Here is a 16,208-nt window from a genome sequence, read left to right on the forward strand (position 1 = left end):
CATCAACTCTCCCCCTCCCTCCTCAATATACGTGAAACAACTTCGGGGGTCGTCAAAATATAACCCACAAGGCCTCTTTCTTTGCCACCCCCATAAAGGAACTTTGGTTGCCGTGCTGCAAAAACCACAAGACGCGGGTTGTTGTTGTTTTTTTTGTGGAAAGGTTTAGTAGCCCCTCGCCAGCTTTCCAATCAATTTTTTTGGGGGAAGGTGGGATGAAGAGGGGGGGGCTTTCATAATTGGCCCATTTATTCTTCTCAGAAGCATTTCTTCTGCAGCACCGTGGAGCCAACCTCTCTGTATTCTTTCTGCGTGACCCACATGTCCTGAAACGAAGGCAAGCTGGTAAGCACCGACGCGCCAATCCAGACGGAATGTATACGGTTCGCCGGGGCTTCCAGCTTGGTCGGCAAGCCGTGAGGGCCTAGACTTCTTAGCTCTTTGAGAAGACGTTCGCTGAGACCTGGAAACAGGGTAGATCCTCCTGCTACAATGAGGCTTCTCCAGAGGTCCTGGCGGATGCTTCCTTCACATTTGGAGATGGTCTCGGCGATCATTTGGTGGATCCCCGGTGCCGTAACGCCGGCATCCGTCGGGTTAAACAGGGATTCGGGAGCTCGGAAGAGCTGGTCTCCGATCTCGACAGGCCTGCCGTCCGGGAGCGTGTATTCACGGACGGGCACTTTGTCTTTTGGGCGACTTGAATCCAGAGCCACATAGCACAGGTTCTCCTTGATGTCCTTCACAATCTCCTTCTCGGCAGAGCTCAAAAAGTTGTGCCCGCTCTCCAACAGGAGGGTCGAGAGATACCTGGTGATGTCCCGTCCCGCGAAATTCATCCTGGAGATGGCATGGAGCAAGCAGTGGCCTTTGTAGATGGGGACAGTCAGAGTGACTCCGGCGCCGCTATCTAAAACCAACCCTGTGGTACGGGCAGAAGCGTACAAGGCCATCAAAGCTTGAAGGCCTGCAAACATCGCCGGGACTTGGAAACGCTCGAACATAATCTCTGTCATCTTCTCTCGGTTGGATGTTGGGTTCATGGGTGCTTCGGTCAACAGCACGGGCCTCTCCTTGGCTCTTACCTTGAGTCCGTGCCTGTAGATGTATCTCCAGATCTTCTCCATATCATCCCAGGAGGTCACTATCCCGTGTTCCACTGGGTATTTAAAAGATAAGATCCCTCTCTTGGCTTGGGCTTCCTTGCCCACGTAACACGTTCTCTGAACGGGGCCAAACATGATCGCGCGGGACTTTGGGTAGCCGACAACAGTAGCCACCGTGGTCCTGGGAGCCTCCTCCCCAGAAAAGCCCGCTTTGCAGAGCCCGGACCCGTTGTCAATAATGACGGCGGTTCTCGACTGAGACATCTTCAATCCGAAGAAGGACTGAATTTGCAACGACTGTTTTCCTCGCTCTAGTCGAGTAGGACAGCACAGAACATTGGGTCCGCCTAGGTTCTAGATCCTTAGAGATCACAAACGGGTTTCTGTCTTTTCAAAACCGGCTTCTCATATTATGTACAGGAGGTATATATTTCTGGAAATGTCTTCTCCGAATAGCCAGGACTTGTCTTGGAGAGATTGCGAGCATCCACCACGGATATTCAGAGATGATAGTTATTACCGGTTGTCTTTCTGAACCAGGCTCAACCCAAGATGTCTCAGGTGGCCAAGGACGTAGGGCACCATGATGCTTCTTAACCCTCAGATCCTAGAAACGAGCTCTCCCCGGTTTCAGTTGATTCACAGTTGCTCTTCTGTGGTGTTAAAGTGGACTGCGGTCTTCTCAGTTGAATGTTTGCAGATGTTGAATAAGCTTTCACTTTGATCTCCGGTGGTCAGCCAATGGAGACCAAGTTGGTCATCAGTACAATGACATCGAACAGAACAATGGAAGTGCTTAAAATGGGCCTAGGATGGGTGGCCAACCTAAGATTGACCTCTGGATAGACAACTGAGGTACCAATCAAAAATAAAAATCAGTAATAGCAGTCATGTAGGATTGTAGGTGTTTCTCCATCAACAACAGCAATCCTAGCCCCCAAATTATAGGGATTTTAATTTGAAATGATGGAAGTTTGTAGCAATGTCTGTTCCTTGAAGAGCCATCATCATCTAAAATATCACTCAGATAAGGGCGTATATAACAACTGGTACAGTATATAGCTATTGTTTAAGCCTGTCATGTCCCACTCCTCCGCTGACGGCCGGGTCAGGGAAATCCGAATCAGGCGTGCCTCTGCAGCTCTGCCAAAGTCCTAGCAAAGTTCTCAAGGCGGGCAGGAGACCAGAAAGTGATTTCAGCAAGATAAGGTAGACTTTGCCTGACTCAGAGAATGCCAGAAAGCAGATCCTTTATATAGGCCATGGGGTGTGGCTCCATGACTCAGCACTTATCCAGGCCTGCCCCTCCCTTCCTTCTGTTGACGCCGCTTATCAATTCTCCTGAAGCGAGGTTCACTCCAGTCTGCAGCTGTTGGTAATTGACCTTCCTCAGGCTCACATGCTGTGGGGGAGGGGGAGGGGTCTAGTTGCTCCGTTTGCCTGGGCATGGAGCCAGGGCTGGGGGCTGGAGGCGCTTCTTCCTCCTCGGCCTGTCTGGGCATGGAGCCAGGGCTGGGGCCGGGAGGCATGCTAGGACATTCCTCAGCGTTCGGAAGCAGATAAGAAGGCCCCGGCTGCGGGGAAAGCGGACGAGGCACAACAAAGCCTATGTGTCCGTTGATGGCTATTCTATCGAATAGCCAGGCTTCTAGAAGTTCTCCAGCGTTTTTGGATCTGTCTTGGTCTAAGATGGTCACAGTTTCCCATTTCAAACCCTACAATAATAAACGGTATTCTCAAAACCTTTAATGTTTGTTGTCTGGCCTTGACGACAGGAAGGATGGGTGGACTGGGTGGGTTGGTACAGCAGGAAGAAGGTTCAAAGATAGAAGAAGCTGGACAGCCATTAGTCGTCCATGGTAGGGTCTCCTGTTTGAGCAGAAGGGGGTTGGATTGTATGACTGCGGCCACCATGAGACAACAATCCATATCAAGGAAAGGCCAAGGTGAGATTACCTCTCCACTTCTATTTCTATTGGGAAGATGAAAAACCAAATTACATAGCAATCCTCGACGTACGACCGCAACGGAGCCGCACCTTTGGGTTGCTAAGTGAGACAGTTGCTGTGCTTGCGACCTTTCTTGCCACATTCAGTAAGTGAATCCCTGCAGTACTCAAGTTAGTAACTTGGTTGTTAGTTGAATCTGGCATAAAAGGTCATAAAAGGAGGACACCGCAACCCGTCATAAACGTGAGTCAGTGTGCCAACCATCCCAATTTTGATCACATGACCCCGGGGCTGCTGCAAGGGTCGTAAGTGTGGAAAAACGGTCCTAAATGGTCACGTTTTCCAGGGTCCACATGCTAACTTCGGTCACTAAATGAACTGTTGCAAGTCGAGGACTACCTTTAGCTGTGGGGGGGGGTCTCTAAGCAGGGGTGGACTTCAAAACTTTTAGCAAGGGGTTCTCTGCCCGGTTGCTGGGTGGGCGTGGCCATGGTGGGCGTGGCCTAATCGGCCTCCTGCATCATGGCAGAGGGGGCGTTTTTGCCCTCCCTGGGCTCCGGAGGCTTTTCTTGAGCCTCCGGGAGGGTGAAAATAGCCTCTCCAGGCCCTGGAGGCCCTCTGGAGGCCAGAAATGGGCCCTTCCTGAACTTCCAGTAGGCCTGTTTTTCGCCCTCCCCGAACCTCTGTGCGCTCCTTGCACTTACCTGCATCCAAAATGGGCCATGTGGGGACTCCTGTGAGGGGAGGCATGGGCGGGGTGGGGCCAGCCAGGTGTGGGATTTGGGGGTTACCTGAAATGCACAGAATCTTAGCTAGTGGTTCTCCCGAACCCCTGAGAACCCCCAGCGGCCCCCCTCCCCCCATTTCTAAGCAGGAAATACATTAAATCCCGTTAATTTCTCAGGCCTTAAAAATCAATTATTTATTTAACCTTTTGGGGTGAAAAGGCGAACGCTTGCTATTTTTCTTTTTAATCGCCTTGGGCCTTCTGACCGACACTGCTATGGCTTTATGGCCAAAAAAAAAAAAAGGAGACATTTTCCCGTCCCCTTTCCTCAATAGCACCGTCGGTGGACAATATTTGGCCCGTATTCTCGGTAATCGGCAGCCGTCACCCACATCTGTTTGAAGGTGCTCAGGGAGGTGACGATAGACCCCCCGATCCATGCTGAGAACCATCGGTCTGGGGGAGCGATGACCTTGATGGGGACACCTTGAGGGGCTACTCCTTCCAAGCCTTTGAACATCCGTTCGTCCAAACCTGGGAAGAGGGAAGACCCTCCTGAGATCAGCACGTTGGAATACAACACGTTACGGATGCTGGGGTCGCATTTCTTGACACTGTGGGCCACAAGTTTGTGGAGACCCGGACCCTTGTGGTTGACGTTGCTCGGGGTGAAAAGGATCTCGGGAGCCAGGTAGAGGGGGTCCCCGATTTTGATCCTGTTGCCATCAGGAAGCTTGTATTCTTTGGGGAGGTCTTCGGAGTGCTTACTCTCTCGGTGGTGGGCGTCTAAGGTCACGAAACACAACTTGACTTTGATGTCGTCCACCACGCTGTTGGCTTCTGGAAAGTTCCAGAAGTATTGCCTGTTTTCTAGAAGAAGTTCCCTCAGGAATTGTGTGACGTCACGGCCCCCCAGGCCCAGCTGGCAGACAGCATGGGGAAGACAATACCCCTCATACACCGGGACCGCGTGGCTGATCCCGAACCCGCAATCGATGACAATCCCCGTGTAACGTGCCGAAGCGTAGAGGGAGAGGATGGCTTGGATGGAGAGATAGAAAGCCGGGACCTTAAAATATTCAAACATCAGTTGGGTCAGCTTGGCCCGGTCCTCTTTTGGGTTCAAGGGGGATTCTGTCATCAGAAGAGGCCTCTCAAAGGCCTTCACCCCCAACCCTTTGTCGTAGATGTACTTCCAGACGGTCTCCATCTCATCCCAGGAAGTGATGACGCCCGCTTCGATGGGGTAGGTCAACGAGAGGACGTCTTGTCTATGCTGGGCTTCGAATCCCATGTAGCATTCTTTCTGCTTAGCCTTCGAAAGAGGCAGCTTGCTCCGGGGGTAACCCAGGACGGTGGCCATGACGTGCCGTGGGCTAATTTCTCCAGAAATCCCCGATTTGCAAAGTCCGGAGCCATTGTCAACGATGACAGCTTGGGAGTTGGAGATTCGAGCCTTCGATGTGAAACCTTCTCGGCCCATTTCGGGAGAACGTCAACCTGCTCAGCACTTGACCGTAGGCATGGTGTAGGAGACTCCGAGACGTATCTTTTGAGTTTTTTCCTGGGAATAAAAAAACTTCTCAGTCAGAAAACATCATCAACAACAACAAAAAACGCCACAGTCTCTCCCATTTGAAAAAGTTGGACAAATAGTCCATAGTCACGACCTCACAATGAATGAGGTCCTGTCTAACCATTGTTGAGTTGTCTCTAGGACACCAGAAAGTACAAGAGGCATGTCAAAGCTACTTTGACAATCATCGTGTCAAGTCTTCTCAGAGTCAACAGCCACTATCTTGATCAGAGATGCTCTTCAGATATTTAGGATGGGTCCAGAAAGTTCAAAAGGCATGCCAAAGCTACTCTGATGCAGAAAAAGATAATTTTAAGCCTTCTTTTAGTCAAGAGCCATAATCTTGACCAGAGATGTTCTTTAGATCACTTGGCAACTCCAAATCTCAACCAGCAAATGCTCAGTCTTACATATAGGAAAAAAGAACCCAAACACTAAGTACTCGCTTGATGGACATTACCTTACAGACGACCCCCATCCCGTCAAAGACCTTGGAGTTTTCATGTCAAATGATCTCAGTGCCAAAGCCCACTGCAAATACATAGCAAAAAAGGCTCTAAGAGTTGTAAACCTAATCCTGCGTAGCTTCTTTTCCAAAAACACCACACTACTAACCAGAGCATATAAAACATTTGCTAGACCAATTCTAGAATACAGCTCACCTGTTTGGAACCCTCACCATATCTCTGACATCAGTACAATATCCAGAAATATTTTACAAGAAGAGTTCTCCATTCCTCTGAAAACAATAAAATATCCTATCCCACTAGACTTGAAATCCTGGGCTTGGAAAACTTGGAACTCCGTCCCCTTCGACAAGACCTAAGTTTAACTCACAGAATCATCTATTGTAATGTCCTTCCTGTCAAAGATTACTTCAGCTTTAATTGCAATAATACAAGAGCAACTAATAGATTTAAACTTAATGTCAACCGCTTTAATCTAGATTGCAGAAAATATGACTTCTGCAACAGAATCATCAGTGCTTGGAATACTTTACCTGACTCTGTGGTCTCTTCTCATAATCCCAAAAGCTTTAACCAAAAACTTTCTACTATTGACCTCACCCCATTCCTAAGAGGACCATAAGGGGCGTGCATAAGCGCACAAACGTGCCTACTGTTCCTGTCCTATTGTTTTTCTTTTCTTCTTCCTGTATGATAGTTACATATATTGTTGTGACTAAATAAATAAATAAATAAATAAATAAATAAATAAATAAATAGATATTTTGAATTGGACCAAAGAGTTCAAGAGGCATCTCAAAGCTACTTTGATGCAGACAAATATGATGCCAAATTTTGACTTCGTCAGGAGCCACTATCTTGGCGAGAGACGCTCCTCAGATATTTATGATGGACCAGAATGTTCAGTAGGCAAATCAAAGCTACTTTGATCCAGAGAAATATGATGTAAAAGTCTTCTCTTTGTCCAGGGCCACTGTCTTGGCCGGAGATGTTCTTCAGAAATTTTGAGTTGGACCAGTGAGTTCAAGAGGCATGTCAAACCTACTTTGATGCAAACAAATATGATGCAGAAGGTTTCACTTCGTCAAGAGCCACTATATTGGCCAGAGATGTTCTTCAGCGATTTAGCATGGGACCAGAAAGTTCTAGAGGTATGTCAAAGCTTCTTTGATCAAGATAAGATGTTTTCTCCTAGACATGATCTACTCTCTTCACCAGAAATGGTCTTCAGATATTTAAAACATACTCTTTGACAAATGCAAAATAAATTCCAAGCCATCTCAAAAACATGAGGCTGTTTATCTTCTTATCTCTTTCGCCATCTCTGTTCTTGCTACCTCCAGTTGTTGGGTTTCTTAGAATAGGCTGGGAATTTCTTAGAACAATAGGCTGGGAAAGGTCCTTGGAGGCCGTTCTAATTCACCTTCTTCCTCAAGTAGAAGTCCCTCTACCAAAATTACCCCCCAAAAAATGTAATGGCCACTAGGTGGCCTCCAAAAGATCGGAGGTGTTTCTTTCCTTGTTGCTGCCGCCCCTACTGGTGATCGAGAGGATTGCACCCTGTTTTGGAAAAGCACTAGCTTTACAGAGCTTGCTCATTGTAGGAAGCTGTCGTGTCCCACTCCTCCTCTGACGGCCGAGTCGGGGAAGTCTGTATCAAGCGTGCCTCTGCAGCTCTGCCAAAGTCCTATCAGAGTCCCCAGGGCAGGCAGGAATCCAAGGTGTGACTTCAGCAATCCAGATTAGACTTTGCCTGACTCAGAGAATGCCAGAAAGCAGATCCTTTATATAGGCCATGGGGTGTGGCTCCATGACTCAGCACTTATCCAGGCCTGCCCCTCCCTTCCTTTTGCTGACGTCGCCTCTCCATTCTCCGGAAGCGTGGATCCATCCACCCTCCAGCTGCCAGCAATTCCAGCTCGTGACTGGCTTCAGGTTCTTCATGTTCACATGCTGGGGGGGGGGTATTTGCTCGGTCTGTCCAGGCATGGTGCCAGGACTGGGGGCTGGAGGCATGTCAGGCCATTCATCTTGCTCGGACTGTCCGGGCATGATGCCACGACTGGGGGCTGGAGGCATGCCAGGACATTCTTCTGCACTATCAGTGTCTGGCAGGAGATGAGAAGGGCCTGGCTGCGGAGGGGGGGGGCGAGCGAGGCACAACAGAAGCAAAAGCCAGTAAAAACTCTAAAAAGTGCTTTTTTGGGGGGCGGGGTTGGTCTCAGATCGATTTGGTAAGAAGGTTGGAAATGAAGATCGCCCTTCTTCCGCCCAACCTTTGTTTATTTTCAGGCGCATAATTTATCAACGCACACCCAGCGGTGGGTTTCAGATTATGTTACTACCAGTTCGCCACGTGCCTGCTCGCTTCATGCACATGTGCGGCCCCCCCCAGGTTTGTGCACGTGCCCACCTTATGTTCAGGCGCCCGGCGTCCAAAACGTGCCTAAATAGGATGTTGTAGAGCTGGGGCTGAGCGGCCCTCCCGCATTTTCTGCTACCGGTTCGGGCGAACCGATCCAAACCAGCTGAATATCGCCTCTGAATACACACCTCCCAAACCGTCTTGCCTGTTCGGCTCTCCCCATCTCAGCGTTTCCGGTCACTATGGAAAAGAAGTCCGTCATACCTCGTTTATTAAGTAAGGAAAGCAAAATAGGGTTTCTGAAGAATGAACGACAATGAAGAAGACACACCCTGGTCCTCTTGCCCATGACTCCATCATTTATTTACTGAAAATTCTAGCCAGTCAAAACATCCAAAGACGGATTTCATATACACACATAAATACAGACATACGAGAAATCCGTCTTTGGATAGACACAACAGAAGTTCAAAGAATTATATGTGATCGATGAACGTTTTATGTCCCTCTAATTATTTGAACTTCCACTGTTCTAACCCATCTACAAAAGGAGACGATTGTTCCTAAAAACATTTCCGGTGCACCACGGCAGGTCCAAATTCATGGTAATCGTTCAAGGTGACCCACATCTGTCTGAACGCCGTTAAGCAAGTCAATATGGAGGCCCCGATCCACACGCAATACTTCCTTTCCGGAGGAGCGATGATCCTCACTGATATCCCCAGAGGTACCTGAAGTTGCATCTCTTGCAAGATGCGCTCATCCAGCCCGCAGAACAACGTCGATCCCCCCGAAAGGAGGACGTTGCCGTAAAGATCTCGTCGGACGTCAATGTCGCATTTCATGATGCTGTTGAAGATCATTCGGTGGACGCCCGGTGCGTCAATGCCGATGTCGGTGGGAGCAAAAAGGGCTTCCGGAGCTCGGAAGAGTTGACTCCCGATTTGGATGACGTTTCCGTCGGGTAACTTGTACTCTCTGAGGAGATACTCCGGCTTAGTTTTCATTTCTTGGATGGGATCCAACGCTACATAACACAGCTTCTCCTTGATGTCCTTCACAATTTCTCTTTCGGCCGTGCTGACGAAGGAATGCCCGCTCTCGAGAAGAAGCCTCATGAAGTATTCAGTGATATCCCTTCCAGCAACGTCCAACCTGGAGACCGCGTGGGGCAAGCAGTACCCTTCATAGATAGGAACCGTGTGGGTGACCCCATCTCCGCTATCCATGACTATGCCAGTGGTACGTGCCGATGCATAGAGCGCCAGGGTGGCTTGGACGGCCACGTACATGGCTGGGACCTTGAAGTTCTCGAACATGATCTGAGTCATCCTCTCCCGATTCTGGAGGGGATTCAGTGGGGCTTCGGTCAGCAACACTGGCCTCTCGCTGGACTTGAGCCTCAACTCGCAATCGTAAACGTGCCTCCAGATCCGTTCCATGTCGTCCCAGGAGGTCACAATGCCGTGATCGATGGGATAATTCAACGATAAAACACCCCGTTTGGACTGAGCTTCTTCTCCAATGTAATATTCTTTTTGGCCTGCTCCGAGCATCGTGGCTTTGGCTTTCGAACGGCCCACGATGGCTGTGATGACTGATCTCGGAGCGCTATCTCCAGCAATGCCAGACTTGCACAATCCGGATCCGTTGTCGAAGATCACAGCTGGGATATCTAAAAATCTGGGATCGGACATTCCATAGATTGTTCCTTGCACACCTGGAGAAATGGTCTGGATTGGAGGCCGCTTAGAATGCTTGAAAGGAAAGGTTCTGGAGCAGTGATGTCATACATACTCTTTCTTCAGGGGAGGCAACTTGAGAAGCTGGAAAGATGCTACTCCTGATGTTAATAACCCAATAACAGAGTTAGAAGGGACCATAGAGGTCTTCTAATCCAACCCCCTCTTCAAGAAGGAGACCCTATCTCATTCCAGATGGCTGTCTAAGCTCTTCTTAAAAACATCTAGAGCCAAGCTGTTCCACTGATTCAATGTTCTGGGATTGTAGAATAACAGAATCCCAGAGTCGGAAGGGACTTCAGAGGTCTTCTAGTCCAGAGGTCTCCAGCCTTGGCAACTTTAAGCCTGGTGGGCTTCAACTCCAGTCCTCCAGGCTTAAAGTTGCCAAGGTTGGAGAGCCCTGTTCTAATCCAACTTACTGCTCAGGAAGAAGACCTTATATCTTTCTGGACAAACGGCTGTCTTCTTAAATCAGTGATGGAGTCCTCACAACTTCTGAAAGCAAACCGTTCCACCAATTAATTGTTCCCGCCGTCAGGAAATTCCTCCTTATTTCTAACCTATCCCTTTTTAGAATAGAATAGAATAGAATTTTATTGGCCAAGTGTGATTGGACACACAAGGAATTTGTCTTGGTGCATATGCTCTCAGTGTACATAAAAGAAAAGATACGTTCATCAAGGTACAACATTTACAACACAATTGATGATCAATATATCAATATAAATCATAAGGATTGCCAGCAACAAGTTATAGTCATACAGTCATAAGTGGAAAGGGATTGGTGATGGGAACTATGAAACGATTAATAGTAGTGCAGATTCAGTAAATAGTCTGACAGTGTTGAGGGAATTATTTGTTTAGCAGAGTGATGGCCTTCGGGAAAAAACTGTTCTTGTGTCTAGTTGTTCTGGTGTGCAGTGCTCTATAGCGTCGTTTTGAGGGTAGGAGTTGAAACAGTTTATGTCCAGGATGCGAGGGATCTGCAAATATTTTTTAATTAGTTTCCATCCGTTGCTTGTTGTCCTACACCATCGATTAGGCATTATAGTGGTACCTTCATACCACTAGATAACACTATACTATATAGCACTATACCAATGTAGTGGTACCTCATACTCAACTGTGTCAAAAGTCGTCAAAGTTGATACTGAACAATGACGTGAAAGTGTTGTCCCAATACTCGCCATTTGTTTAGTACTCGATGAGCTACTATAGGAAGAGGGGGGAGAGCTGCAGGGAACAGAGAGGAAGTTGGCTGTACCAGGAAGGTTGCTGACATACTGTAGGAAAAGGGACGGACAGAAAGGAACAAACGGTTACGTGGTAGGTCATGTGGTTTATTTGAGACTCATCCTTTTTAGTACACATCACAACCAGAGGTGGGTTTCAGCAGGTTCTGACCAGTTCTGGAGAACCGGTAGCGGACATTTTGAGTGGTTGGGAGAACCGGTAGTAAAAATTCTGACTGGCCCCGCCCCCATCTATTCTCTGCCTCCCGAGTCCCAGCTGATCGGGAGGAAATGGGGAATTTTGCAATAATCTTCCCCTAGAGTGGGGTGGGAATGGAGATTTTACAGTATCCTTCCCCTGCCATGCCCACCAAGCCACGCCCACCAAGCCATGCCACACCCACCAAGCCACACCCACAGAACCGGTAGTGAAAAATTTTGAAACCCACCACTGATCACAACCAATTAACGCTGAGTACCAGGATACCCTCTGTAAGGGTTGGTGTCTGGATGAAGGCACCGCACCGACAATTTATGGAAAAGGGAGAACTTCAAAAGAAGATAGAATAGAAGAATAGGGCCTCTGGTGGCTCAGACTGGTAAGACAGTCTGTTATTAACAGCAGCTGCTTGCAATTACTGCAGGTTCAAGGCCCACCAGGCCCGAGGTTGACTCAGCCTTCCATCCTTTAGAAGGTAGGTAAAATGAGGACCCAGATTGTTGGGGGCAATAAGTTGACTTTGTCTATAATATACAAATGGATGAAGACTATTGTTAACATAGTGTAAGCCGCCCTGAGTCTTCAGAGAAGGGCGGGATATAAATGCAAAAAAAAAAAAAAAAAGAGTAGCGCCCCCCCTCCCCAAAAAAACCCCACCAGAAAACATAAAGGATTCTGGGAAGGAGAAGACACGAGTTCAAGTAGAACCGGTTTCCTTCTTAGACCGCCTGGGGCAGAGAGTTCATTTCCAACCACTGCCATTTTCTTCACCTTGTAACCTGGATCAATGCAATTTATTTCCATGGTTCTTTTGGTGTTACTGTTTTGTTTTTTTTAAAAAAACACCATTGAAACCAATGGCCCAGTTAATGAGAATTGCAAAGGGAAACTCATAACTGGTCTCAGGGTTATATTTTAACTGATTCTGCTTAGGGCTGTGAATGAAAAAAATCTATCGGATCTTTTTTTTTGGGGGGGGGGGGAAGAGGAGTTGATATGTGATTTCCAGGGCTTTAATTCTAGGTTATATTTTTCCTTTTTTCAAAAAAACTATGTCATGGGGAGGTGCTGAAGATGGTGAGGTTGAAAGACCAGACCAAACCATAATTGTATTAAATTAAATAAGGGCGGGTCATACAATAATAAGCGCCTTAAATGAAACGAGGATGGGAAATAAAATAATAAGTGCATTAAATAAAATAGTAAATCCATGATCGCATTCAGTTCAATAATAAAATTACAGGTAGTTCATTTTTATTTTTATTGGATGGGTTTTTAAAATTTTGTTATTTTACGGGGGAGTACGTTTTTTAACATTTTTGGGCATTTGAATTAGTTTTTTAAGGGATGTTTTTAATTACTGTGTGTATTTATATTTTATCTGCCTGTTCACCACCCTGAGTCCTTCGGGAGAAGGGCGGTATACAAATTAAAATATTATTATTATTATTATTATTATTATTATTATTATTATTATTATTATTATTATTATTATTATTATTATTATTATTATTAGTGACCATTTGAAGTCGGAGCTACCGGTTCACCCGAACCGGTGTGAACCGGCTGAATTCCACCTCTGCTTATGACCATGGCTGCACCCCCATAGTCGCATGATCAAAATTAAAATGCTTGCCAACTGACTCACACATATGACGGTCGCAGTGTCCCGGGGGTCACAGGATCCCCTTTTGCAACCTGACCAGCAAAGTCAGTGGGGAAGCCAAATTGACTTAATGACCGTGTGGCTAACTTAACCATTGCAGTGATTCGCTTAACAACGGTGGCGGGGAAGGTTTTAAAATGAGACAAAATTCATTTAGCAAACGTCTCACTCACTCAGGGACAAAAATGTCAGGCTCAATTGTGGATGTAAGACTGAGCCGCTAAATTAATCCACTGGTCATTATGTAAAAAATACGACTTACCTGTATCCGAAAATTCATGGGAGCACAAAGTGGAAAAAATTATCGAAAACGAGACGGCGAAGATCTCGTGGGACTTTCGAATACAGACGGATCATCATTTGGAAGACAACACGCCAGAAATCATGGTTATCGAGGGCCGAAGCGTCCAGTTTATTGACAGGAGACGCCAGAGTCAAAGAAAAAGAACTGGAAAAGTCTGGCGGCTCAACAGACTAATGCAGTCTGTTATTAACAGCAGCTGCCTGCAATTACTGCAGGTTCAAGCCCCACCAGGCCCAAGGTCGACTCAGCCTTCCATCCTTTAGAAGGTAGGTAAAATGAGGACCCAGATTGTTGGAGGGCAATAAAAGTTGACTTTGTATATAATATACAAATGGATGACGACTATTGCTTAACACAGTGTAAGCCGCCCCGAGTCTTCGGAGAAGGGCGGGATATAAATGCAAATAAAATAAAATAAAAATATCACGAAATATCGCGACCTGGCCATCGAAACTACACGGCTATGGGTGAAACATGTCACAGTGATCCCCACACTGTCATCGGGGCGCTTGGTACCATGTCCAAGAATTTTATAAGACGCATCAACAAATTGCAGCTTCCTGCAATGATACCAGCAGTGGAACTACAAAAAACTGCGCTACTCGGAACATCGTACATCTTAAGAAGGTACCTGGTGGATACCTACGATGCTGGCAGCAACCCCTATCAACCATCAGCACCAGTCAATGGTATTTGTGATGCGTTTTTGAATATTCAGTTGACTGAGTTTCATGTTTAATGCGTAAAAGAGATGATGATAATAATAATAACAACAACAACAATACTACAACTACAAGAACAATAATGATGACGGAATAACAACGCTTCAACCCCATAAATTACATGTAGCCCAAAATCAAGTTAAAGTTTATTCGCAGATGGAAATATAGGCATGAAATTAATTATAGAAGGTTTGGGAGGGGGGTGAGTTTTGCCTGGTTTATCGTTTTATTTTATTTAACGATCACATTTTTTTTAACATTTCCAACGGATAGGTCTCACCCTCAGCTGCAGATTGTGCTTTCGAAAACTATCCAGTCTGGGTGACAAAGATAAACCAGGACCAGAATATTTAAAAAATAAAAATAAAACAAGGCACCAGAGGAATCCATCGTGAATGGTCTCGCAAGACTGTTTTAATTGCTTTCCTCCGTCGCCTGAAGTTATGGGCAGCTTCAAAGAAAGGCTGGCCTTCCCTAATCAGAATCATTTTCCGGGGAAGCGGCCAAAGGAGCAGCATTTCCTTCCAAGAAGTGACCGACTCAAAGTAAGGACTCGGTTGAAAGATACGAGATCAAACAGACCCTCCCAAAATCTTGAACTTTGGGCAGGGTGGGAAATGCTATGGGTTCACACCAGTTCAGGCGAACTGGTAGCGGCGGGTGGTTCGGAGAATTGGTAGCGGTGGAAACAGGAGGCTCCGCCCACCGGCCTTTTTCTCTAGCCATTATACAGCAGCAGGCTACGCTATCTCTTATCTGACCATTCCCTCGGCTGTGTCTCTTTTTCCATTTTCTTTTTTCCTCCTTCCTTCTTTTCTCCCTCCCTCTTTTCCTTCCTCCCTTCTGCTCCATTCTTCCCTCCTTCTTTCCTCCCTCCCTTCTTTCCTTCCCCAGTCCTTCCTTCCCTCCGTTCCTTTCCGTTTTTCCTCCTTCCTTCCTTCCCCCCCTTCCTTTCCCCTTCCCTCCCTCCCTCCTTCTTTCCTTTCTTCTCCCCTCCCTCCATCCCCTTCCTAATAACCTGTTTAGAAAGAAAATTAAGGAATTCTCTGAACAGAGGGGGAAAAAAATGAGAATAAATGGAGGAACATTTATTTCTCTACCCCCCAAAACATCCACAGCAGAGGGGAAGAGAGACAGAGGGGGGAAAAAAAAACAAATTATAAACCGCAGAATTAAAATGATACAGAGAAAGAAGATGGAGCTGCGGGGCGAGGGAGTCCCCCCCCTCCTCCCCAAACCCCAAACCCTATAGCCTTATCCTTTTATGGGAAACTTACATTACTAACTTGGTAACTTGCAAATCCCCCCAGCCTTCCAGAGACAAGGCCATCTACTTCTCGAAATCCATTCCGTCCATCCGCTACCTCTGGAGGGGAACGTGTCTCTAATCGCACCACGCAGAAAATAATAAAAACCTTTTCTGCTCCAGATGAAACAAGCAAAGAGGTGAAACTCCGAGGAGCCCGGATTTAATTCCAGAAAATCTAGGAGCAAAGAGAGGGTGGGGTGGGGTGGGGGAATTGGCATTTCCAATTGCATACATTTATGTCTCACTTGGGGGGGGGGGAGTGTGCGAGTTTTTTCTTCCTCTTCCTTTCGACAACGTTGCGTGAAGATGGAATATTATTTGAATACCACGCTTGGCTGAACAATGTATGTGTTTGTGGTCCCCCCATGCAAGCCACACGCAAAGTGTTTAGAAGCGGGGTTGTTGTTTTTTTTTTGGGGGGGGGGATTTTGGCAAATTGAAGATGGGTTGGACTTCAACTCCCAGAATTCCCTGGGGGTGGGTGGGGAATTCCCCCAGGGAATTCTGGGAGTTGAAGCCCAACCCATCTTCGATTTGCCAAGGTTGAGTCACACTGCAGTCTCTTCCTGTCTCCCCAACACCCCCCCCCCAAAAAAACACTTCTAGTTTTGGGTGTCCTCGACTTAGGACGACAACTGCGTTTCCACCGTTAACCAAGGCAGTTGGTTAAGTGAGCGGCAGCTGATTTTAGGCAGGCCCAAAATGTTGTTCACCCTTATGACCAACTGCAGCGTTCCTCCATCTAGCTTCCTTTCCTTTCCTTTCCTTTCCTTTCCTTTCCTTTCCTTTCCTTTCCTTCCCTTCCCTTCCCTTCTTCTAGCTT

General features: G+C 47.0%; 2 protein-coding genes across 2 annotated transcripts; both read right to left on the reverse strand.

The window, feature by feature from the left end:
• Positions 1 to 257: 257 nt before the first annotated feature.
• On the reverse strand, positions 258 to 9,887 carry LOC131186998 (uncharacterized). The gene is given in 4 exon segments (XM_058161055.1): positions 258 to 1,356; positions 3,501 to 3,528; positions 8,168 to 8,192; positions 8,736 to 9,887. Coding segments are annotated over 4 exon segments (2,304 nt in total).
• ACTRT2 (actin related protein T2) lies at positions 4,111 to 5,265 on the reverse strand. Its single transcript, XM_058161076.1, has one exon. It carries the CDS (start codon positions 5,263 to 5,265, stop codon positions 4,111 to 4,113), a length of 1,155 nt encoding a protein of 384 aa, XP_058017059.1.
• Positions 9,888 to 16,208: the final 6,321 nt, after the last annotated feature.

The sequence above is a fragment of the Ahaetulla prasina genome, chromosome 18 (assembly GCF_028640845.1).
Source record: "Ahaetulla prasina isolate Xishuangbanna chromosome 18, ASM2864084v1, whole genome shotgun sequence".
NCBI lineage: Eukaryota > Metazoa > Chordata > Lepidosauria > Squamata > Colubridae > Ahaetulla > Ahaetulla prasina.

Bases quoted from the DNA above. Each gene is read 5' to 3' on its own strand.
- ACTRT2 (XM_058161076.1), bottom strand. From the start codon at position 5,265: ATGGGCCGAGAAGGTTTCACATCGAAGGCTCGAATCTCCAACTCCCAA.